At 23.6% G+C, this 25,847-nt stretch overlaps 8 protein-coding genes and 1 non-coding gene across 15 annotated transcripts; 5 read left to right on the top strand and 4 right to left on the bottom strand.

Annotated features, from left to right (window-relative positions):
• Positions 1-48: 48 nt before the first annotated feature.
• Positions 49-8,052, bottom strand: LOC122857152 (dual oxidase). Of its 3 annotated transcripts, none has more exons than XM_044159174.1 (9): positions 7,942-8,052; positions 7,607-7,846; positions 7,388-7,475; positions 7,224-7,325; positions 5,054-5,134; positions 1,395-4,930; positions 703-1,320; positions 511-639; positions 281-438 (listed from the first exon to the last, which is right to left on the bottom strand). In XM_044159174.1, exons 6-9 carry the CDS (start codon positions 4,878-4,880, stop codon positions 310-312), a joined length of 4,362 nt encoding a protein of 1,453 aa, XP_044015109.1. In that variant the 5' UTR covers positions 4,881-4,930; positions 5,054-5,134; positions 7,224-7,325; positions 7,388-7,475; positions 7,607-7,846; positions 7,942-8,052; the 3' UTR covers positions 281-309. The 3 variants fall into 3 exon arrangements, with proteins under 3 accessions (XP_044015108.1, XP_044015109.1, XP_044015110.1); XM_044159175.1 differs by having other exon boundaries at positions 7,617-7,846; XM_044159173.1 differs by lacking the exons at positions 7,224-7,325; positions 7,388-7,475; positions 7,607-7,846; positions 7,942-8,052 and adding an exon at positions 5,679-5,896 and having other exon boundaries at positions 49-438.
• Positions 7,932-8,999, top strand: LOC122857153 (mitochondrial fission 1 protein-like). Its single transcript, XM_044159176.1, has 4 exons — positions 7,932-8,048; positions 8,170-8,376; positions 8,459-8,564; positions 8,657-8,999. The coding sequence occupies exons 1-4, from the start codon at positions 8,004-8,006 to the stop codon at positions 8,746-8,748; spliced, it is 450 nt and encodes a 149-aa protein (XP_044015111.1). The 5' UTR covers positions 7,932-8,003; the 3' UTR covers positions 8,749-8,999.
• Positions 9,000-9,001: 2 nt separating this feature from the next.
• Positions 9,002-12,317, bottom strand: LOC122857150 (CBP80/20-dependent translation initiation factor). 2 transcript variants are annotated; one of them, XM_044159172.1, is made up of 9 exons: positions 11,711-12,317; positions 10,811-10,895; positions 10,650-10,743; positions 10,354-10,579; positions 10,047-10,293; positions 9,869-9,987; positions 9,652-9,795; positions 9,456-9,584; positions 9,002-9,380 (listed from the first exon to the last, which is right to left on the bottom strand). In XM_044159172.1, exons 2-9 carry the CDS (start codon positions 10,893-10,895, stop codon positions 9,147-9,149), a joined length of 1,278 nt encoding a protein of 425 aa, XP_044015107.1. In that variant the 5' UTR covers positions 11,711-12,317; the 3' UTR covers positions 9,002-9,146. The 2 variants fall into 2 exon arrangements, with proteins under 2 accessions (XP_044015107.1, XP_044015106.1); XM_044159171.1 differs by lacking the exon at positions 11,711-12,317 and having other exon boundaries at positions 10,811-11,474.
• A 1,037-nt stretch (positions 12,318-13,354) lies between these two features.
• Positions 13,355-15,083, top strand: LOC122857149 (CD151 antigen-like). Its single transcript, XM_044159170.1, has 4 exons — positions 13,355-13,540; positions 13,609-13,770; positions 13,848-14,057; positions 14,209-15,083. Exons 1-4 carry the CDS (start codon positions 13,355-13,357, stop codon positions 14,542-14,544), a joined length of 894 nt encoding a protein of 297 aa, XP_044015105.1. The 3' UTR covers positions 14,545-15,083.
• LOC122856261 (leukocyte surface antigen CD53) lies at positions 15,025-16,350 on the bottom strand. The gene is made up of 5 exons (XM_044157956.1): positions 16,130-16,350; positions 15,853-16,041; positions 15,620-15,790; positions 15,142-15,354; positions 15,025-15,093 (listed from the first exon to the last, which is right to left on the bottom strand). The coding sequence occupies exons 1-5, from the start codon at positions 16,190-16,192 to the stop codon at positions 15,025-15,027; spliced, it is 705 nt and encodes a 234-aa protein (XP_044013891.1). The 5' UTR covers positions 16,193-16,350.
• Positions 16,351-16,818: 468 nt separating this feature from the next.
• Positions 16,819-19,996, bottom strand: LOC122857147 (superoxide dismutase [Cu-Zn], chloroplastic-like). 4 transcript variants are annotated; one of them, XM_044159167.1, is made up of 4 exons: positions 19,863-19,996; positions 17,774-18,063; positions 17,450-17,700; positions 16,819-16,939 (listed from the first exon to the last, which is right to left on the bottom strand). In XM_044159167.1, the coding sequence occupies exons 2-4, from the start codon at positions 18,035-18,037 to the stop codon at positions 16,834-16,836; spliced, it is 621 nt and encodes a 206-aa protein (XP_044015102.1). In that variant the 5' UTR covers positions 18,038-18,063; positions 19,863-19,996; the 3' UTR covers positions 16,819-16,833. The 4 variants fall into 4 exon arrangements, with proteins under 4 accessions (XP_044015102.1, XP_044015103.1, XP_044015100.1 ...); XM_044159168.1 differs by having other exon boundaries at positions 17,774-18,060; positions 19,863-19,884; XM_044159165.1 differs by lacking the exon at positions 19,863-19,996 and adding an exon at positions 18,618-18,727.
• LOC122857148 (superoxide dismutase [Cu-Zn]-like) lies at positions 18,821-23,495 on the top strand. Its single transcript, XM_044159169.1, has 5 exons — positions 18,821-18,926; positions 21,391-22,038; positions 22,110-22,144; positions 22,584-22,808; positions 22,902-23,495. The coding sequence occupies exons 2-5, from the start codon at positions 21,903-21,905 to the stop codon at positions 23,154-23,156; spliced, it is 651 nt and encodes a 216-aa protein (XP_044015104.1). The 5' UTR covers positions 18,821-18,926; positions 21,391-21,902; the 3' UTR covers positions 23,157-23,495.
• Trnal-uaa lies at positions 22,387-22,470 on the top strand. Its single transcript has one exon. It is a non-coding gene; the product is annotated as a tRNA-Leu (tRNA).
• A 970-nt stretch (positions 23,496-24,465) lies between the features above and the next one.
• Positions 24,466-25,816, top strand: LOC122857145 (replication factor C subunit 2). Its single transcript, XM_044159163.1, has 4 exons — positions 24,466-24,605; positions 24,708-25,224; positions 25,301-25,624; positions 25,715-25,816. Exons 1-4 carry the CDS (start codon positions 24,502-24,504, stop codon positions 25,814-25,816), a joined length of 1,047 nt encoding a protein of 348 aa, XP_044015098.1. The 5' UTR covers positions 24,466-24,501.
• Positions 25,817-25,847: the final 31 nt, after the last annotated feature.

Below are 25,847 nucleotides of genomic sequence, written 5' to 3'. Positions count from 1 at the left end.
ATAAAATTTATTTATTACCTTTAGGTAAATAATAACTTAATATAAATATAAAAAAAAACTTTTTTTTTATTTTTTTAATATTTAAATATTTACAAAATTTTTTGAAAAATAAATAAATAAATTTTCTACATTTTTTTTCAAATGAAAAAAAAAACGAAACCCTAAATTTGAAATTAATTTAATTTAATTTTTGATTTGAAAAATACTAGATTAAAAAACATATTAAAAAAAAAAATTTCTAAATAATTTAAATTAATTTATTAAATATTTTATGAAGAAAGAAAAAAAAAAAAAAAAAATCGAAAAAACTTATCCAAAATTTTCAAAATGATGAATAAAGTATGGTAATCTGCGTCCTTTGTTAACTTGATCACAAGCTGACATGACACTTTTAGTAAGTGGTCTTGGTCCACAGCTAAATACTCCAATTTTACTGACCTGAAATAAAAAAAATATTATTCATTTAATTTACAAAGAAAAATAACAAATTATTCATTTATAAATACTCACATAGCTATGTTTTTTTTGAACAAATTTAAGAAATGATGTCATATCTGGTCTTCCAAAATGATTGATTGCTTTAAGACCAGTAAAAATACTTTTTTTTGATAATCTTTGAAAATGATTTTCACAAATATACTGGAAAAACAAAAAATAAATAAATATAATTAGTGAAAAATAAAAAATAAAAAAAAAACTTACCAGCATTGTTGTACGTAAATCAAATTTATGAAAAAATTGTGTTATAAAAATATGTATTTCAAGTACATTTGTAACATCTTTACGTTCAACATCTCTAAGTACATCAATAAACCATTCAAAATGTTTATGTGATGGACATATCCATAAAAAATAAACTTTTTTACATGCAACACCAGAATAACGATTTGTTGATGTACCAAAAACAAGATCATTAAGCATTGATGCATATGGTGTAACACCAATACCACCACCAACCATAATAGCAACTTCAAATTTATACCAATCTTGATTACCACCACCAAATGGTCCTTCAATTTGTATTTTTGGATTATCATCATCTGTATTATAATTACATGGATCAAAATAATTACGTAATTTCCATGTCCATGGTCCTTGTGCTTTAATATGACATGATAAAAAATTTTCATGTGGTGCTGATGTTAATGTAAATGAATGATATTCATTTGATTTAAATACATTACAAGATAATCTAACCCATTGACCAGATAAATATTTTAAATTTGGTGGACGATAAAATTTTATTCTAATTACATCTGATGGTAATAGCTCAGTTTCAATAATATCTAATGCCATGTATTTTGTTCTCAAGCTAACGACCTGTAGACAAATAAATAAATAAATAAATATCATAAATTTATTTGATGATAATTTGATAAAAATAAAATATTTACCTTATCAAGAGAATAAATAATTGCTGGACCAATGAAAAATATCCAAAATCTTGGTTCACCAGTTATTCTAGCAAGTCCATGCATCAAACAAAGTATATAAAATACAATATATAAACTATGTGTTGACCAAAAAAATTTATATGCTTTTTGTCTAACTGTTGGATGTGCAAATACAAATATTATTGTCATAATAATAAATAATAATATACCAGTAATACCAGTTAATGTTTGAAATAACCAAAATGATATTGTTGGTTTAGCATCACTTGGAAAATTAATTTCACTAGTTAAACATTTTAAATGTGATATTGGTTGTGTTGTTATATGATAAAAATTAACCATATGTCCAACAGTATGTAATACTGAAAAAAATAATGCTGTACATGCTGCAATTTTATGAAATTGTACATGTGAATCAAGTGGTATATATTGTTGTATTGTAAATTCTTTAAGTTTTGTTAATAAATTACGTGACATTGTTAATAATAATAAACTATAACAAAATGATAATGCTGCTGCTGAACCACGTGTTATTGCAATACCAACTCCCATAATATGACGTAAATCCATATGTTCAGTCATAAATGAATAATGTATAAATCTTTCAACAAATAATGCAATTGTTATAACATAAAATAAAAATAAATAAAAAATATTTTGACGATTTTCTTCAAGAAATGTTGATATACTATCCCATTGTTTTCTTGACCAATTTTTTGTTGTTTCTGGTGGTAAATGTTCAATATTAAAACCAGTCATACGTGCAACATTTGTTGATGTATCTAAAAAATTTTGTTTAGCACCTTTACAATCAAGACCAATTGCAACAAAATCACCTTTATATTCATTCATCATTAATTTAAAATCATTATATGTTAAATGATCTTTTCTTTCTAATCCAGCACCTTGAAACATTCCATTTATTAATTCAGTAACATGTGCATCAGATAAACTTGTTGTTCTTGCTATTTCAACAAGTGATCTTAACATTTCTGATAATTCATCTTTATCAATAACACCATTACTATCTTTATCACACATATCAAATATAATACGTAATTTATCTTCAGTTTTACCACGTGAAAATAATAATACAGTATCTAAAAATTCTTGAAATGATATTTTTCCATCACTATCTTTATCAACAATATTAAACATTTTTTGTACAAATACAGCATCTGGACGCATACCAAGTGCACTTGCAAATTCAGATTTTGATAATGATGTTCTCATAACAGTTACAACTTCATCACCATTATTATCTTCTGATCTTTTACGTCTTCTTTCACCAGGACGTAAACCAAATGTCAATGCATATGCTTCACGAAAAAATTGTTCTAATTTACGTTGTCTACGTTCTTTTGTTTCAGCTTTAGCAAGCATTATATCACGATTTGTTTGTACAATTGATATAATTTTTTTATGTGATGATACAAATGTTTCTAATTTTGCTATAAATTTTTCACGTGAATTTAATGAATCAAGTTCAAGTACAAGATCATAATCACGTGGTATACGTAATAATACAAGTGCTTTATTATCACATTCTTCTGATTCTTCAATAAATATACAATTAACATTTGTAAAATCAAATGTACGTAAATTTTCACCTTTTCTATCGACAATATGTAATGCTGATTCTGGACCAAATTTAATTTTAACAAGTCTACGATGATTTGCATGTAACCATTCACGTACAATCATTTTATCAACACATATACGTCCATTATTTGTTATTGTACCATTATTATTATTATTATTATTATGTATACCATCATTATTACGTTTTTTAATAGCATCTTGTACAATTTTTAAACGTCTACGACGACGATTTTGTAATTTAACAAGACCATAACCAGCACCACCACATAATATTGGTACAAAACATAAAAATACACATGAATATATAAATACAAATTCACTACCTTCAAAATAATCATGTCTTTTTAATGGATCACATGGATCAAGTTTATCACCTTTTAATTGTTCTGGTTGTGGACATGGATCACCATTAATCCATGCAAATACATTACGCTGTATTGCATCTGGTTCAATTGTTGTTGTATTTATAATAATATCCCAAAATGTTACTTTACGTATATCATCAATTTCAAATTTTGTAAATATACCAGAATCAATATTTTCAAACCAAAATCTATCTGAATCTCTTAATCTAATAAATTGTTCTTTAATAATTGCTGTAAATAATTCACCAGGACCATCTGTTGATTCTAACATACCACCAACATAAACATCAATATTATTTATATTATTTGCATACATTTCCATTAACTGTTGTAATAATTTTGGATTTTTATTAAATAAATTTGGATTAATATCATTCCATGTTAATTTTTTTGATAATTTAAAATGTTGTCTAACTGTATTATAATCAGCAAGACCATTATCACGTCCTCTCATAATATTAAGTGCACCTAAATCACGTCTTGAAAATTCCATTGGTCCAAATAAATTATTACGTATATCATTATTTAATAATGTATCTTCTTTTTCAGCAATTTGTGATGACATACCCATTATTAATTCTTCAATAGTACTATTACGTAATATTTGATTTGAATCCCACCATGTTGTACATAAACGTATAGCTTGTTTACCAGTACGTGTTTTACGAAAATTACATTTTTCATCTCTACGATAAATTCCTGGTGGTATTAATGTATGACCAAATCTAAATGCAGCACTTTGAAATACATGACTTATACCTGGATGTAAATCTGATTTATAACCATTATAAGCTGGTAATTTATCACCCAATAAAAATGGTAAATATTCATACATAATAATATTTTGTATTGTACCAACAACAATTCTTCTTGTACGTTGAAATATATCTTCATCTGACATTTGTGGATATTCATGTTGTACTCTTGATGCAATAACATTATGCCATCTATAAAAAATTATACCAAATGCTAATAATGCTGGATGTTGATTTGTTCTTGGATCACCAAGTAAATATAATCTTTCTGGATCAAGTTTTGCTCTCATTGCACTTGGTATTGCATGATTAAATAATGGTGCTCTCATTGTATTTTTAACTGGTAAATTATTAATTTTATCAATAAGAAAACTACCATTTTCAAATGATCTCATTGCATTTGTCCATGCTTCACTACTTGAATAAACAAAACTACCATCAATCCAACTTGTTACTTTATTTATTTGTTCACGTGGACTATTTGGACTATGTCCAGTATTACGATCATAATCAGCACGACGAAATGGTATATATTTATTACCTTGACAATTTTTATCAAATATTTTATCACATTTATCAACTTCAATTCTATGAAATTCAATTGGACAACCACTTTCACTTGCCATTATTATTTCAGATGTAACAAGTTGTCCAAAAAATGCAAATAATGCTGTACGATTTTTAACTGATGCTGTACCATCATCACCTTGCATAAATAACTCACTTAATTTTCTTGCTGATATACGATCTTGACCTGACATCATATAAACACCATCAGCATATTGTGATGGTACTTTTCTTATCAATGTTGTATCTGTTGAAAAATTAAGAATTTAATTAATTAACAAAGCTCATTATTACAAAACAATAAAAAAAAAAGAAAATTTATATTTCATTATTATTGAGTAAATCATATGAATAATTTATTATTTCTTACCAACAGAACCCCAATCAGGATGAGCCAAATTATTATACCATCCATCATATCTTTGTTTAACAGTATATCCACCAAAACAATCTGTAATTAAAATTAAAAAAATATATTAACATAATTAAGATGTATGTATAAACAACAGTAGCATTATTCATATCAACATTATAATTTATTATATATATATATATTTTTTTTTTTATAATTATTTTATATTATTTATATATTCTTTAATATACCCTCAAGGTGTATTTTATGTTGATTTTAAAAATAAGATAATACAGTCGTGTTTCAATCATCTCAACAATCTTGGCCTTCTATAAAATATTACTGCAAATTATTATTTTTAAATTAACCACACTAAATAAACAAATAATTATTTATTTTATTATTTTTTGTTCTTTCATAAAATTTCATTTAAATTGCATCAGATGTAGAGTCATCTAATTGAATGTGTCTATTTTTTTTTTTTTTTTTATATAATATTGGGAAATTTTTTTTTGTCTAAACGATGTACATAGTTTACGACGTGCTTTCACTCATGCATTACAATCGAATCACCAACATTCTCACACACATTAATACGTATATATTATTTAGAAATAGAAAAAAAAAATATATAATAACTCACCGGTAACACCAAAGAGGATGAGCTCTATGACAGTGTAAATGAGGACACCTCTTTGCACTGAATTATTAAACAACATTATATTATTTTTTTTTAATTTTCATAAAAAAAAATTATCAATAACATTAATATTTGTTATATTTTATCAATAAAAATTTACACTTTTCACTTAACATTTTTTTTTGCTATTTCTAGGTCTCTCCCACTTTAAAAGAGAAATTATTAAATTAATTATTAATTTTATTAAAAAATTTTATATGATTAATTTTTTTTTTTTTTCTCTTCTCCGAAACGTCTGAATATTTTTTTGATGTTTCTTCGTGAAAAGATTGTCTCGACTGGTTGAATTGTTTAGAGAATAATCCCCCTCTTGATGTTAATATTTTTTTTTTTTTTTTCTTCTTTTTTTGATTGCTTAAACTCAAGTTGAGCACGCGGAGGATGATGACGATAAACTGCAATGTTGTCGTGTATGCAAGAGCCACCAATAGAGAAAAGGATATTTTAGAAAAATAATAATAAAAAAATTAAGTAAAATTGTTGGGAGTTGGGTTGATAACTTTGAGACACTCTGAGGTAAGATATTAACTTTTGATGGTATTTGGTTGGTGGGCCAATATCGTGGAAGAGATTTTTGTTGGTGTACCGTTGTAATCGAATAAAATTCAAGCCAACCTGTACTGGGTGAAAGTCGTCGGCCTATTTAACTATACCAACATCTTTTCTCTTTGTTTAACTCATTTTTATACAATACATCTTGCTTCATCATCAGCATATACATGTTCTTATTATTTTATTTTTTATATACATGATTTTTAACAGTATTTTCTAATGAGCTGATTTTAATTTATCAACTGCAATTGATACGTATGATTTTCTTGAAAATTTAATTTAACAATTAACAATCAAATTGTCATATGGTTTTGTTTATTTTTATTTAAATAAAAATATGCAACACTTAATCATCAAACAGCTGACCTGGATCCAATCGAGATCAAGGTTGTTTGTAATTTTCGCAAATTTATTGCTCTTGAAAGTAAAATAATTATTTTTTTTGAAATTATTATATTACAAAAACCTTGTCATTTATTATTATTATCATATTTAAATTAATATACAGGATGTAATTTTATAAAATTAATGCAATTTTAAGATGTGATTCATGCCTTTTTTTTTTTTTTAATTAGCCAGAAATATTTTTTTTTATTTAATTTAGTTTTAAAGAATTGAAAGTTATTCAGTCATCCACCCGGATGTCCTATAGTGGATATTTTTTTTTTAACTAAATTAAATATATATAAAAAAAATTGGTAGTAAAAGTATATGGATGAATAGAATAATTGACCTTGAATAATATTATATCATCAAAAATTAAGTCATGAATTGATTGATTGTATATTTAAATAAAAAATGTAGATATAATTTTATAACAATAGAGAAGATGAATAATTATATTCATTGTCAATACTTTGATAAAGATCAAAGTAAGATTAAAATGATCAACATGAATCTCTATATATAAAATTTTTAAAGAATTTTTTTTTTTACCATTTCAGCTAAAAATCCAAGTGTAAAAGTAAGCAATTGCTCCAGTTGAATTGGTAGTTCAACGTCGAGGTCTTTGTCAATGTAAAAATGACACGCAATTCTCTATAAATTATAATTAAAATATCACATTATTTATTTATTTATTTAGATTGAATTAAATTTACCTGAGGCAATAAATTTATCAAAGATGGCTAAAGAGATATCTTGGTGATACATCCTCTTCTTGTTCTTGTTGAATTGCAATTCATCATTCTTTAAATAAAATATAAAAATTATTATCACAAGAGCATTACAAAAATTTTAATTATCAAAATTTAAAGTTAATTTTACAATATAAAAATTAATTATATATTGACACTCTTTATATTTTTTTTTCAACATACATTGTCTCACCAAAAATGTTGATTTAAAATGACTTGGTTAACATGTTTGTCACGAAAAATAATCACATCAAATTCTCCGTAATTTTCCTTAAATTTTCCCAATTTTAATAACGAAGAAAATCTGGTAAATTGTATGTTTAAAATTTGTACAATGGCGAAGATAATTTCCCTCCGTATTTCGCAGCCAATCAAAGCATCATTCAACGAACCAATGACAAGTGCAGAAAGTGACAACATTTTCTGGAATGTGATAATAATAATAATGCAGTAAATAGTAATAATATTGTCAATGTTTTTTTTTTTTTTTGTTATTGAGTAAATACTAAAAAATAAACCTGAATTTTTTTGGAGTACTTTTAATTAACGAAATAATTTGTTTAAATAATCAATCGTTACTATGGATGACGTACTAGATGAAGTAGTTTCACCTGATGATTTAAAGGTTATGATTGTTTATTTATTAATTTTTCATAATATTTATATTTAATTAATTATTTTCTAGTTGTTAATTTTGGACTAGTTGTTTTGTTTCATTAACCTTATATTATTTATTTCTATTGCAGAAATTCGAAATAAAATATAATCAAGAATTAAAATTATCAAGTGTCACACAACAAGTACAATTTGAGTATTCATGGTGTCTTGTTAGAAGTAAATATCCAGCTGACATAAGAAAAGGTATTTATCTTCTTGAAGATTTGTGTAAAAACCATGCTGCCACAAAAAGGGATTGCATCTATTACTTGGCCATTGGAAATGCTAGAATCAAGGTCAATATATTTTTTAAAAAATTTAAATAACACATCAACTTATCATTATTTTAATACTTATCGTTGGTGTTTTTTTTTCCAGGAATATAATAAAGCATTGAAGTACGTGAAAGCCTTCCTCGATATTGAACCTGGAAATTTACAATTACAACAACTTGAAAAATCAATTAAACAACGAATGCGAAAAGGTGATTTATCAACTTACAAAAAATACATTGATATACTTATTTTAATCTTTAATTCTTGATCAATCATTTGATATTGTAATTTTCTTTTCTAGAGGGTCGTAAAGGTCTAGCTGTTGCAAGTGGTGTTGGTCTTGCAGTTGGTCTTGCTGGTGTGGTAATTATCAAGGCATTAACAAGAAGCTAGATGTCTTGAATATTTTGATAAAAATTAAATTAATAAACAAAGAGAAACGTGATATATTACAAAAAATCTGACTATTTTTTTCCAAATACTAAATTTAAAGTAATAATATTTCTATCAAGTGATTTTTTTTTCTATCGTCTTTGTATTTAATCTGTACAAATTTATCAATTTTTATTTTACTATTAACTAACAAAAACGTGTATAAAATAGTTAAATAAAATAAAAGAAAAAAAAATGATTATTTTTTCAAATCATTTTTTTTCATAAATACTTTTGTCAATATTTTTATTTTATTAATTAAAAAAAAAATTATTATATTTACATAAAATAAAAAGTATTACGAATATAAAATATTACAACAATAAACAAAATGAATAGATGAATAAACAAAAATATTGTTAAGACTTTGATGATGAACCTGGATAATAATAAACAAGTGCTGGAGCTGGTAATTGCCAATGTGCAGCATGTAGCTCAATAAGTTGTAAAAGAATTTTTCTAACAGCTGGTAATGTTGCATTATCAGCTAAAAATGCATCACGTACACAAGCAAGTAATTGTTCCAATTGAAGTGGCAATTCAACATCAAGATCTTTGCCAATTGAAGTCAGTATAAAAAATAAACAATTACTCTGTAAATTATAATAAATATAATATCACATTATTTGATTATTTTTTAAAATTTAATTTAAATGAATTTGTCTTACTTCAGGTAATGAATTTATAAAAGATGGCTGAAGACAATCTTGACAACATTTCCATAATAGAGTCAATAATACACGTCCTGGTGATACACCCTCTTGTTGAGTTTTCAGTTGCAATTGACGACGTTTTAACTGTAAATTAATTTTTTTCATTATTTAAATAGTAATCATTAATGGTTATTGTTTGAGCTATCAGTACCTGACAATACATTTCATTCAGGAACGTCATAAATGCTGAAAATTTATTTAAACTTGCTGTATCATTTAGTAATCTACTTTGATCTTGATACCACTGTTGGCATAAATTTAAAAGTGATTCTAAGAATGTTTCTTTAACTTCTTTCTAAAATTAAAAATAATATATTACAATTTAGAATAATTTATAATTAACATAAATTATTAAATAAATAAATTACTTCAATAATTTTAATGCAAATTTTTGCAGCTGGTTCAGAGTATTTACGATTTTCAACGATTCTTCCAAGTATATGACGTACGAGATCCATTAGATTTCTTGAATTGAGTCCATTTGGATCTTGAAATTAAAATAGTTATTAAAATTTAAATTTACATTTAATTAATAAAAACATATACCTTCCATTGCTTTAATAAGTACATCATGTACAGTAACAGGAAATCTTCCAAGTTCAGCAGCTTCAGAAATATTATTAGCTTTATGAGCAAGTACATCAGCTGATGTAAAACTTTTTGATCTTTTTAATCCATATGATGTAACAAATGACAAACTTTTTGTCAATTTACCAGGTTTTATCACTTGTGAATTTTGTGTTGTTTTAATATCATTTTTCATATTAAAATGTACACGATTACCCTGATTACCCTGTAATTAATTTAAAAAATTAAAATCAATTTAAAACGTTTTAACAAATCAAATACTAACATGTAAAATATTTCCACTTGATGCTGAAGTATTTAATGGATGCATTTGTCTAATTCCTTGAACATGATGATTATAATGATGATATGGATGTTGTTGATGCTGGTGTAATTGATGATGTTGTTGTTGTTGTTGATTGAACATGTGACGATGAATATTTCCACTTGATTTACTCTGTTGAAGATTGTAATAAACTGTTCTACCATCATGTCCAGCCATACTGTGTCTACTAAAAATATATAATTAACAATTAATATTTAAAAATATAAATTAATAAAATAATTATATGATATACTAACTTTGAATTATTATTGTGCATATCGTTTTGTTTCATTGTAAATTCTTTAGCATGCACGTTCAACTGTGGACTCGTTAAAGCCTCTGGTCGTCCACCTAAAAATAATAACACATCCCATTAAATAAATATATAAAAAAAAAAATAAAAATATTAAAATCTCACCTGGTGGACGATAAATTAAAAGGCTTGGTTTAATTTTTTGTTGAAGATAATTAATATTACGTTTATCCACCACTGAATCCCTCATCTGGCCAATAAATTAATTAATATCAATTTTCAAAATAAAAAAAAAAAATAGTTAAAAGAAAATTATAATTTTTCTTTAGCACAATTTAACACAATTAAATTATTCACATGTAAAATTATTATATTTTTTTTTTTTCCTTACAAACAAAAGACACACAAGTTTCCACAACAACACGTAATAACAAAAAAATAAAAGAAATTAAAAATAAAAGAAATAGCAATTCTCCAGTTGCAAAAAATTTTTTTCTAAAATGCGTTTTGTATATTTTTTAAAAAGTTTGTAACTTGCTTTTAAGTAGGGAGCATGATGGCTCAGTACTAATAATAGCATTACATAAATACTATGAATGTATTGAAGTAACTATGTAGTCTTCTCTACATTGGTATTTAAAAAAAAATAAAATATATAAAAATAAATAAATATAAATTGTGGATACTGTCCAAATTGGTATTGCAAAAAAAGAAAAGAGGATAAAAAAAAAAAATAGTTTTACTGATGTGATATGAAAAAGCTGGATCGCCTACACATGTAGTTTATAATAATTATTATTGTAACTGTGTCAATTTAATATGAATATTGCGTATATAAAAAAATAAATATATTATTAAATAAAGTGGGAGAATTGTTGGCAGGAAGAAAGAAATAATTATTAATGATGTCATATGTAATTTACAAATTTGTCCATGAATTTTAAAATTCAATAAATGACAATTGAATATTTATTTTTTTAAAACAACGAATTTTAATTATAATAAAATTATTTATTTAAATTTATTAGTAATTTTTTTAAATTATAATTTTATTTATTTTCATACCCATTTAATTGTTGTTTTATTATTTTTTTAAATATTTTATAAAAATTCACTATACACATCTGTCTTTTGATCGTTTGATTGTTCTACTGTAATATATAAATACCGCGGTAGTTGACTTATATATATTTTACTTTATTATAAATTGACGTCGGCAATGATGTGATTATTTAAATTAAATATTTATCAATTGTTGGTAAATATATATATTGTATATTTTTTTTTATAAAGCTATAATAAATCCATGTATCAATGCGATTTTTCCAAGTATATTTAAAATGATAAGATATAGGAAATATATATTGTTATATATAGTAAAAAACAATCTTAAAAAAAATTAATTAAAACAATAAAAACAATATATTTTTAATTACCTTTAAATAGCTGTCATTATTTCTAAATAATTTCTTTGTTTTTTCTTCTAATGAAAGTTATTTGAAGGTAATTTAAAATATATTGTTTCTATTGTTTCAATTTATATTCCAGGCTATTATTTTAACGAGCACTTCCACGTTACTTTGCAACTGATAGTATGGAACGGAACCAATAAATTAATAAAGCTATCAAAGATTTTTACCAACTATTTCTTAGAGTGATTGAAAAAGTAGTGGACTCACATGAGAAATTATACAAAACTATATAATGTTTTTTGAAAAACTCAAGTTATATTTGTTGTCTTATAGTATATTAATCGTCAAGACCGAATTGAAAATTTATATAGTGAAGAAATCGAGCATTTTACTGATGCTGCAAACAATGAATATGCATATGCATGCTGACTAGATAAAAAAATACAAATGATTTCAATAAAACCCTCATTGATTATTACAATCCACTAAGTCGTGAAATTGAACTCCTATTGCGGAGAAAATCAATGGAGAAATATGTAAAAAAAATTCCTCCAAATTTTCTCCGAAATCGCTGAAATAGTGATATTTCTCCGCATAGATTAATATGGGAGAAATTCGAAAAAACTCGGAGTAACTCAACATAATATATTGAATAAAAAAAATGAAAAAAAAAAAAATGAAAATAACTAATCTTTTTTCTTATTTAAAAAATCTTGTAAATATAATTTGAAATTATTCTAACCATAACACTACTAATTAAAAGCTGAATAATTGAATCATTTTTTTTTTTTTTTTTCATAAAGTTATAATAAATCCGCATGTATCAATGATTTTTCCAAGTATATTTAAAATGATAAGATATAGGAAATATATATTGTTTAACATTGGATTTTTTTTTTATATGTCGATAGTAAAATATGATAAGAAAAAATATAAACAAAAAAAAATAAATAAATAATAACAATTGAAAAGGAAAAAAAAAAAATAATATTGAAGGTTTTATTTTCAGTTGACTTGAATCATTCGTAGTGTTCATCAATTGTGTTTGTTAATTAAATTTATATATTATATTATATAAATTAACATTTAAAATATTAAATAAATAAATATAACCTTTATATTTACATAAAATAAATAATAATGGTTAAGACTAAAAAAGTTGAATATTTTATTCAAAGTGGATTTATAATTTTGTGTCTTACTCTCCTCGTAATTATCAAATTATTTTTATTCATTTAAAAAAAAATGTGTAAATAATAGTTAGATAATTTGTTAATTTGTTTAATTAATTTAGATAATGGCTGCTGGAATATTTATTAAAACAATTACAGTTGAAACAAGCTTAGAATTTTATAAAATTTATTTAGAAAAATTTTATAAAAAACCAGTATTATTTCTTCTTGTTGGATCTGTTATGCTAGCTGCTGCTGGGATTCTTGGTATTATATCAGCAGTTCAAAATTGGAAACAAGGAATAATAGCTGTTAATATTGTCAATAAATATTATTAACAATAATTATTATTTAAATTAATGTGCATTTTTATTTGCAGTTTAGTTTGTGTATTATTTACCTTTTGGTGTCAATGATTGCACTGGGAGTGACAATATTTTTTCTATCAAAAAATAGTAAAAATACCATGTTTCAACAACTTGATCAACATATGCAAAATTATTCACAACATAAAGAAGCCATTGACAATCTTCAGAGTAATGTAAATATATTTTTTTTGTTCAATGTAAAAAAAATAGAAAAATGTTTTATTTGCTCTTCAATTTGATTTATTTTTAGTTGCCTTGTTGTGGTATTAATTATTATTCAGACTGGATAAATATTTCTGGAGAAATACCTGGATCTTGTTGTGAATCAACCAACTCATGTGATGAAACAGAAATTAATATTTCTGAATTACCATCAGGATGTTTTGGAAATTTAAATAAATTATTAAATTACTATGGCGAAATTTTAGTCATTGTTTTGATTGTTCTTGGAGGAATTGAGGTAATTTTAAATGACAATATAAATAAATAATAAATTATCAGGGTTCAATGAAATATTGCTTTCATGAGCAATCGATTAATCTAACATGATAAGACATGATAAAAATAATAATATTTTTTATCAGATTAAAATGACTAATTTATAATTACAGATTTTTACTTTGTTATTTTCTTGGTTATTTATTCGTTCATTGAATAATCAAAGAAGAAAAAAATCAATTAGATTTGCAAATAATCATATAAATAATTCAGTTGAACTTCCAAGAATAAATAATCCACTTGGAAAAATTACAATAACAAGACCACAAAGAAAATTAAAATTACAAAAAATACCAGAACCAATTTTTATAAAACATTCATCAGAAATACCAGTATCAAAAAGATCTTCAACTTCAGAAGTATCAAAATATCAATATCTCAAAAGAGCCACACTTAATAATCCAAAATTAAAAAAAATAAATTCACATGTTGAACATTTTGGGATATAATAAATAATAATAAATAAATACAATTTTTTTTCTTGACTCTCTGGGTTTCTTTTGTTTTTGTTTTTTTTTATAAATTAATTTTAAAATATCAAGTAAATAATTTATCAAGCTTTATTTAAGCTACACACATTTTTTTTTGATTAATTTTAGCACACAAAATTATTGATATTTATTTTATTTTTTGAATTTTATTCAATGTTGTACTTTGTATCAGAATTTAGCTGCATTACCATGTTTTGAAAACATGATTATTTATTTATTTAATTATATGATTAAATGCTTTGTGCATACACACCATGAACACTTGATTTTTTTATCGGGTGATGTAGTAGAATAATAAATATTTAAAAAAATGTAAAAAACACAATTTATATAATTATTGAATATTTAAAAAAAAAAAACGTATTATATTGTAATTCATTTTTTTTTTCTATTTCAATTATTAATAATATTTTTAAAATATTAAACAAAAAAAATGAATTACTCTTCATCTTTTCTGTCATTTTTAATTGCCATTGCAAGAGAACAAGCTAAAACAATTCCAGCAATCTGAAAAAAATTTAAAATATTAATAAATAAATATTTATTAAATACAAATAATATTATAATACCTAAATAAATTATTACATTTGCATTTCCTTTGATTTTATCAACAAGTTTTGTGTAACAACCATTTTGACGTTGTGTAGAATCACCAAGTAGACATTGAATATTTGATTTTTCTTTACAACACGAAGGTGGTAATTGACCACCTGGTAAAACACCAATTCCAATCCATTCATCGGCTTTTTCAACACCACAACAATCAAGCTATATCACGGAAAAAAAATAAATGAATAAATAAAATACATAAAACAAAAATCGATTTGACAAATAGTCTCGCATGTGTTCAGGATGATATCTCTGGTGTCATCAGCAAAGCAAAAAAAAAAAATAATAATAAAAAAAAAATGTATATAAAATATAACTAAGCCCCTGGTCGACTTGGTTACACTGGCCTCGCTTTTTTTTGTTATCATCATTAATATATCACCAAAGCTAACATAAATTGAAAAATCAATAATAAAATTTATACCTTAATCTGTACATTGTCCCATGCAATTTTGTCAGCTTCATTATTTGAATAATTTTTCATTGATTTTTTTAATCCATTTTTTAATACATCACTAAAATCACCTTTATAAACTGCTGCTGTTATACCAACAGTCATTTCAATGACAAATATAACAGCTAATATTCCTGCAAACTATTAAATTTATTAAAATATTTATAATAAAATAAAATTTAATTTATATAATTTTTACTTACAACAATTAAAAGAATATAATGTTCTTTAATTGCACCAAAACATCCAAGAAATGCAACAATAAATATAATAACACCAACAATGATTAAAACAAATGATGTTGTGAAAATACTTCCTTCTACAAAATGACTAAATTCATCGACATCTGCTAAAACAATCATTCCAGCAATCAAAACTGCAAGTCCAGAAAGCTATTTAGAAAAAAAATAATTAATTAATAAAAAAATATTGTAATACTATATAAATAATATGAACAATTAATTTTATTTATTTTCTTACCGAAAAAACTAGATTAAATCCAAATAATAAATATTTGATTGTACTCATTCCACAGCTCTTCATCTTGATGTTTTTTTTTCAACTCACTCTTATTATTTATTTAAAAAATAATTATTTAATTTATTTATTATTAAAATTTCATTACATTTGACAACTATATCAACTCGACACTTATCGCAGAATGAAATTTTTTCTATTTTATTCCTGGCTTTGTTCACAATATTTCGATCGAAATATATTTGCATTATTTCGATTGGTCAGTTGAGTTCTTTCGCGCCAGGATATTATCTCTAGTGGGGGTTGTTTAGTATGTTTTTTTTTTTTTGCTAATAATTGGCTTGTGTTTTTTATTCACGTTGCTATTGACAACAAAATAAAATAAATAAAAATTCAACTCAACAATAGATAAAAAAATTAAAATTAATAAAACATGCTTAATGAATAATTTAAAATTAAATCTTTATTATTGCAAAAATAAATAAATAATAAAAGTCATTCAACGTTTAAATAAATAAATACAATAAATGCAAAAAGAATTACATTTTTTTTTCGTTTGTCAATAAAATTAAGTATAGTTGACAAATAGAAAAAAAAAATGAGTTAAGTAATGATCATTAATTAAGTACTTGTTGATGATTTAAAAAAATCTTTGGCCATATCCGTTTAGTCTGCAAATTAATTTGTCATTGTTTGTTTTTTTTTTTTTAGAATAAATTTTCCATGAAAATGCCAGCAAATGGCACAACCATTAAAATAGCCAAATTAAAATTTTTATCCCTCGCTGAAGAATCCATAATTGCTGAAGAATTGCTGGAGAAAAAAGGAACAGGATTTTAGTATATTATAATATTAACAATAACAACAATACAATATAAACAATACAACATACATGAAGTATTTTATTTCAACAAACAAACAATTAAACAAAAAGAAAAAAAAATAATAAAATAAATTCGAAACACAGATGAGACGTTAAACAAGCTATATAATATATAATTGATTAGAAATACTTAAAAATTTTATCAACAAAAAAAAAAAAACGAAAATTACATTGCAAAATAAATTCAATAAATTCTGTGTTCTCATTGTTTATATTATTATTTTTAATTGTTTTGTTTTTTTTTTTTTTTTTGTTCCTACATAAAGTGGTATATCACATGAAATAATTCTACTTCAAATCACGTGACAAATATTTTTATAATTGTCGAAAAAAAAAAAAGAAGAAATTAAAAATATATATATATTGATTCGTAAAATAATAATATTCGTTGTTGTTATTTTTTTTTGTTTGTTAATATCATTGATAATAATGAAACCTACAAGATTCCAATAACACCACATCCAAGACGTCCACCAGCATTACCAGTTGTTTTTGATAATTCATGACCACCTTTACCAAGATCATCAACCATATCATGAACAACAACACCACGTCCAATAATTGATTGAGCACCAGATAATGATATTATTTTATCAACAATATTTACTGTTGCTTCACCTTGTGCATTTGCTTCAATATTACCAAGATCACCAACGTGTCTTGTTGCATCAGTTGGTGCTCCATGAGTTGCCTAAATAATAATTTTAAAAAGTGTTATTTTATATCCATACTTTTGCAATTTATATAAATATATTTAAACTTACTCCTTTTGGATTGTAATGTCCACCAGTGCTTGTACAATTATTTGTTAAATCTCCTTTTTCATGAATGTGGAAACCATGTTTGCCTGGTTTAAGACCAGTTATTTTACCAGTTATTGTAACTGGACCAGTTGGATTACTCTGAATGAATCTTAAATTACCAAGTATTTTATTTGATGGCTCATGAGGAAGTATTTTAACAACTGCAATTGTATCAACAGCATATGCTGTTGCAGCCAAAGCCAATACTAATACAAATACCTTCATGTTTTATTTAAATATTTAGTATACTTCTGAAATGAAAAATCAAAAATTAAATCAGTTAATTTATTATTCAATGTAGCATTATTTTAGAAATTTTAATTATTTTAATTATATTATTTATTTGGTTTTGTTAAATTGATATTACTCTTGTGTTATGATTATGAGCACAACGACCTTGTTACCATATAGACAAACTCATATACAAGACCAAAAAAATAATACTATTGATTTTTATTAATCAATTATTTTTACACTCAACATAAATATCCTTCAACTGGACAAAAATAGTATTTATAATTTTAATTTATTCTTTAGATTTTTAAATAAAAAAATTTTTAAAAATTACTGTACTAAAATAATGACTTTTTTTTTTTTCGAAATATATTTACATTTTGAATTTATTCTTAGAAAAAAAAATGAAATTTAAATAATTCTTTGTACTTAAAGCAAGTTTTTAAAAAAGTGTAAAGATATTGAGTAATACTTGTTAAAAAAAAATATAAAAGTAAATAATAAATGGTTTAAATAAATAATGTTTTTTTTTTTTTTTTTTTTAATAAATAAAATGTGAAAGTTGACCCACCGGTTTTGCACAGAACAGATACCAAAAGACTAATGGATGCTGTTCTGTAAGAGATCAGCTTTATATATTTTATTTCCCCCAGGCATATTACAAATGTATATTATCTCCTACCTCCCATGACAACCCTCGTTGTCTTTCAATAATATTAAATTATATTATAGTTTATTATTTGTGCTTGAATGATCCCACCCTTAAATTAGATAATAAAACATTTTCAAATGTTGGAGACGTGTGCAACCACTTTGTATTTAATAATTGCATATATATAATGCATGTTACTATTATCGTATGTACATATATATTTTTAAGGTATAGTATTATACACATATTACATACTACAAGTGTTTTTTCTATTAACTATATTCATACCAGTTGACAAGTTTAAAAAGATTTACACACGTCCCTATATAGTTTATCACGTACTTTATTTTTTTAAATATATAAAATAAATTGTTAATAATATATTTTCTACAATATAAATAAAATAATTTAAAATATAAATTAATAAATTAATTCAAAATATTTCTAAATTAAAAGAAAATTCATTTGAAATATTTTTTTAAATATAAAAAAAATAATTTTATACATTTTGTTATTAATTTAAAAATATTTTCAATCAACAAAAATGTAAATATTTAATTTTTTTAATCAAATTAATAAATAGCTGAAATGTAAATATATAAAAAAAAAATTATTCTCTTACTTTTTACTCTGTTTAATATTGTAAAAATTTTTTTACATTTATCACTTGTTAAATACAATGACAAAAGAATTTTTTTTTTTTTTTTATAATAACTTTCATTTTCTATTTAATTGTTTTGTTGATAAAATAAAATAACATAATAATTGCTGGTCATTACTTTATGATAAGTAAAAAAAAAAAAATTCCATTACAATTGTGTTGTATTATTTTTATGGTAGAATAAATTTTCATGTCATAAAAAATTATTAATATATGATCAAATTAATATTAAAATTAAAAATTGAAAAAAAAATTAATACATCATGTAGAAAAATAATAAAAAAAAAAATAGATATATAAAAATAATTGAATACAATTGAATTTAGCCTTCATCAATAACAAGAATAATTTCATAAATTAAATAACATACAATTTAACAATTTAAAAATTAAAATTTTCAATGTTAAAAAATTATTTATAATGTTCTATATTATTTTTTTAAATTATCTAAATTATTATTATTATTTAAATAATTTTATCCTGAAAATTCTTGATATTTCTACCTTTTTTTATGTTGACCTTATTTTTCTTGATGTCACTAACACTATATATAAAAATATTCTGAGATTAAATAAATTATTTTAACATAATATTATATTTTTAAATTTATTTACAAACGATCAGTAAAATAGTTGGTGATCAACTGAATGTTTTAATCACATCAGATACCTTTCACCCCACCTGTTTATAAAATTTTTTTTTGTTATTAAATCTCATGAATAAATACTTGTTTACCTCAATCTATATTAAATTAAAATCACATGATTATCAGTTGAAAAAATCAATTATAAATAAACCAGTTAAACAAGTTTTAACAATACAATTTTCTTCTTCTTCTTTTTTGTCAACAAAATTAATATTTAAAAACCCACAAATTTTTATTTATCAACTACAAATTATATTGAATATCATTAAATTTTTACGAGTATTTTTGATTTATTTTCATTTGTTGTTAGAAAATAAAAATACATTAATTTAGTATCATGAAAAAACCTTGAGAATATTTCCTTATCCATGAGTTGAATTATTTTTTTTATTATTCAAGTAAGTCATCATATTGTCACGTAATAATTTCAAACAAACAACTGATAATTTTTTTTATGTATTTAATAATTTTATAAAATAATATTTATATATTTTTTAATATGAAAAAAATTTAATTGTTTTTATATAAATTAGGTTTTTCATTATAAAAAGTATAAATTGATTGATCTAAATTACAATATAAATGATGAGTTTAAAATGAAAAAAAAAAAAATAAAAATAAAACTCAAGGTATTCTTGTAATTGAATGACTTTACTTGTTAAATATGATCTTGAATTTTCCAGTTATAAAAAATTGAAGGTAAAAATTTTTTCTATTACTTCAATATATGCTCAATAAAAAATATATTTATCAAATTCCAATTCATATATGTATTTTTTTTTCATATTTTAATGTTTTTCATTAATATTAAAAAATAATATGTTAAAGAAATTTTTAAAGGTCATGATTGAAAGTGATGGTAGTTTAAATGACGTGTGTGTTATTTCATTCTTCTTGATGATTTTTTTTATTTTTTTTTATGACCCAAATAAAATAAAACAATAAAATGTATATTATGCAATTTTTACTTGGTGATTTTAAATTATATAAATATATGAGATAATTTTTTATGACAATTGGTTCATTGGTCTTGTTGGAGATATTTTTTTTAATGTCAATTTTCAGTAAATAGTAATGATGTTAGTAAATTATTAATTAAATTAATTCCACACACATGATCATTATTAAATTAATAAAATAAATGTTAATAAAGCAATGCAAAAAAAAAATAAAAATAAACAGTATTAAATAAATAAAAAAAATATAAAAATTACAAACATGTATCTTTGACATAAAATCTTGATCTTTAGCTATTGATATTACTTTAATTAATTATACTTTCAACAATCGTGAATCTTCAATCTAAACTCTAAAGGCATACATAAAATTAAAAAACAATAACAATAATAATAATAATTGCTATTATAAGAATTTAATGGTTACAGGCAATAAGAGCACCTTCACCTCCAAGTAAACGATTTGTGGCATCATCATCAACATCATCACCATCACAATCAATAATCATCAAGGTCCCTATTAATTCTCAACACCAAGCATCACGATGAAAATGTTTATTTATATACCAGTTTTAAATATTAAACTACAACTTTGTTTATTCACCATAAAAAATTTTTTTCTTCTTATATACTTATTTGTTGTCAATATATACATATTAATATCTCATATGCGTGTATGACGTAATAGATAAATACTAGTAAAGGTAGAAAAAAAATAAAAAAAAAAAACAAATTAATGGTTTTATATTACTGACTTCCACTTTGCTCTTGACTTGATCCTCAATACTGGTTAATAATTCTTTGCTCATTCTTCAAAGTGATTTCTAACATAACAGATCATTTAAAAATAATCTTCTTCTTCAGCTTCAGTTAATCTGAAATATTATTAAACATCAAATTAGATATAAATTATTGATTATTGATTGTAAATTAAAGTAATTATGTTTGTTAAAATATTTTTTATACTTACTATATTCTTCATGGGTATCAATTGTGCACCCGTTGATGAAAATACAGAAACTAAAGATAGAACACTTTATGTTAGAAGTTTACCTGGTTATCCAGGTGTTAGAAGTGGTAATTTTTTAATTTTATTAAATTTTAAATTAATAATATTATAAAAAAATGTTTTTTTAAATTGATTACAGATCTTTATGAAATCTACATGGAGCCATACTATTACGTAAGTATTTAACAACAATAATTTAAAGAAAAAATTCGTTAGAAATTCAGTATATATTGAAAAATCTTCAATTTTTATAATGAAAATTTTCAAATAAATTAATTTCAACGTATCAAAATGAAGTTTAATAATTTTTTTTTTAGTTTAAACTTTGAAAAACATAAAAATATATAATTTTCGTAATTTTTTTGCGTGAAAATAATTGTGCGTTGATATGAGACAGACGTTTTTTTTGTCGGCAAGCTAGGTTGGCCGAGCGGTCTAAGGCGCCAGATTTAAGCTCTGGTTCCCGAATGGGAGCGTGGGTTCGAACCCCACACCTAGCATTGGCATTTCTTTTGCATTTTCCTAAAAGAAAATAGCAATACAACAAATACATTTTATTATTCTAAATAATATTTTTTATTTTGCAAATAATAATTAATGTTTTTTTTAACAGGCAATTGGAACAAAATCATCAGTTGAAGTTAAAGCATATGATGAATCAGGTATGCCAATTGATGGTCCAAAGGGAATTTTAATGTTGGAACAGTATCCCGAGGGTGTCAGGATAACAGGAAGTATCATGGGATTACAACCAGGACAACATGGTTTACATGTTCATGAAAAAGGTGATTTAAGCAAAGGATGTATGTCTTCTGGTGCTCATTATAATCCCTACATGGTAAACAATCAAATAATAATTAAAATATTAATTAAATCATTTATAAATTGCTAAAAAAAAATAAATAATTTTATTTTACCTTTTTTTAATAAGGAACCTCATGGAGGACCAATGGATCCACTTCGTCATGTTGGTGATCTTGGCAATATTGAAGCTGGAGCAGATGGTACAGCACAAGTTGATTTACTTGATAATTTATTAACATTAACTGGTGTACGTGGTGCTATTGGACGTACAATTGTTGTTCATGAAAAACCAGATGATTTTGGCAGAGGTAATAATGAAGACAGTATGAAAACTGGATCAGCTGGTGCACGTCTTGCTTGTGGTATTATTGGCTTCGTGTAAAAAAACATTTATCATATATTATTATTTTTTTTTTTTTCACGGACGTGTTAATGTAACACGCAGGATAATTTGTTACTTATTATATATTCATTATAGTAAATAAAAAAATTGATTTATTATTCAATAAAATTTAATCTTATGTAGCTAAGAAACTGGAATTATTTTTTATTTTAACTGAGGAAATTAAATATTATACTTTTGAAGGTGGAAAATTATTATAAAACAAGTTTAACGAACTGAGGGAGGCAAATGACCTGTGAAAAAAAAACAACTTGACAGATTTTTATCGTAACATTGATCATTTGCAAGGGTGGTTTAAAAAAAAAAATTTAAAAAAATGTATTACTATTTGTTTTTTTCATCAGAAAACTAAGCAAATCAATAATTTTTTTTTTCAAGTAGAATGTTTAATTACCTGATAGTTTGAAAATTTAATTAGATATTTTGTTGAATAAATAAAAAATGATCTCCTGGTGGTACTTCACGATTTGGTCTACCTGTCATTTCTTCAATTGCTTGACGTACTTTTGACACAACTTCCGGTGGTGAACGTCTTTGGCTAACCGGTGTATCTGGTCTATGCTGAAGTGGTTCAGCTTGTCGTTGTTGTTGTTCAATAACAACATTTTGTGATTGTAAATTATCTGTAATACCATTTATTATAATAAATATAATTATTTCATTTGATGTATATAAAATTACCTGGTATATCTTCAATTTCATAAATTGAAATATCTTCTAATTCATTTATAATTGAGGCAGGATTTAGACACCTTGCCAAAGACCAAAAACAGTCAACTACAATCCTCTTTGATGCTCTCCACATAATAATATAATAATATACACTTAAACATTTTGATTAATTTTTTTAAAATTCAAATAAAACATAATTTTTAATTAAATGATAATTTTGATTTTAAATTTTTAAAATACATTTTTAAATTTTTATTAATTTATCATAATAATAAATTAATATTACTTGATAATTTTGAAAGGTTAAGTATTTTTTTTTTTTTTTTTATATATATAATTTAAGTATTTGTTTGTTTTTTAATTGACATATACATATTTACATGTTTAAATGGAACAAAATGACTGCCGGTTATTTTTTTTTTAAAATTATAAAATAATAATTAACAGAAAATCCATCAAACATCGGTCAATTTGATCAATAACAATTAATAATTATTATTTAACAATTAAATTATTAGGTATTTAAAAATCTACTTAATAATTTCCAAGAAACTCTGTTGGTAAAATCGTTAAACCTACAATTTCCCGCTTAAAATTATTCTAAAAGAAGCACAGTAGCACTACAAATTATTAAAAATAAACAAAGTAAACCATGGCAGCTGATGAAATTGTCAATGAATCAATGGATGTTGATGAAGTTCCATCAACAAGTAATGAAAAAACAACAAAAGTTGGTAAAAATTCAACTCTACCATGGTATGTACCTTCAATAAATACCAAAAATCTTTATATAAAAAAAGTTAATTGTCAAATAAAATTTTAAGGTTATAAATTTGTTTACTATTGTTTTTTTTTAAGGATTGAAAAATATCGTCCTCAAGTATTTTCTGATATTGTTGGTAATGAGGATACAGTTGCAAGATTAGCAATATTTGCTCAACATGGTAATGCACCAAATATTATTATTGCTGGTCCACCAGGAGTTGGAAAAACAACAACAATTCTTTGTCTTGCAAGAATATTACTTGGTCCAGCATTTAAAGATACTGTATTAGAATTAAATGCATCAAATGATCGTGGTATTGATGTTGTTAGAAATAAAATTAAATTATTTGCACAAAAAAAAGTAAATTTACCACAAGGTAAACACAAGATTATTATTCTTGATGAAGCTGATAGTATGACAGAAGGTGCACAACAAGCACTAAGACGTACAATGGAAATTTACAGTAATACAACACGTTTTGCACTTGCTTGTAATAACAGTGAAAAAATCATTGAACCAATACAATCAAGATGTGCCATGTTAAGATATGGAAAACTATCTGATGCTCAAGTTTTAGCTAAAATCATTGATGTTTGTGCTAAAGAAAATGTAAATATTATCTATTATATCATTATCAATTTAAATAGATGATTATTATCATTAAAAAAAAAATTATTATTTACAGGTTTCTTATACTGATGATGGTCTAGAAGCAATTATTTTTACAGCTCAAGGTGACATGAGACAAGCATTAAATAATTTACAATCAACTTGTAATGGATTTGGTCATGTTAACAGTGAAAATGTATTTAAAGTATGTGATGAACCACATCCATTGTTGATCAAAGAAATGCTTGAATTTTGTACACAAGGTGACATATCAAAAGCATATGGAAGTTTACAACATTTATGGAAAATGGGATATTCATCTGATGATTTAATTAGTAACATATTTAGAGTATGTAAAAATTTAAATATTGATGAAGATAAAAAATTGGAATACATCAAGGTAATTTGAATGAAAAAAAAATACTTAAAATACTTGAAAAAAAAAAAACGAAAAATATATTTGCTTTTTTTTGTTTATTTTTTTTTTCAGGAAATTGGAGTAACTCATCTTGGTATTGTCAATGGAAATACAAGTTTACTTCAATTAAACAGTCTCTTGGCTCGACTCTGTCGTTTATCATTAAAAAAATAATAATAATTACAAAAAATTATTCATTAAATTG

This window comes from Aphidius gifuensis, linkage group LG5 (assembly GCF_014905175.1).
Source record: "Aphidius gifuensis isolate YNYX2018 linkage group LG5, ASM1490517v1, whole genome shotgun sequence".
NCBI classification, from domain to species: domain Eukaryota; kingdom Metazoa; phylum Arthropoda; class Insecta; order Hymenoptera; family Braconidae; genus Aphidius; species Aphidius gifuensis.
Note: the sequence above shows the minus strand (reverse complement) of the source record. Positions and strands in the feature narration are given on the sequence as shown.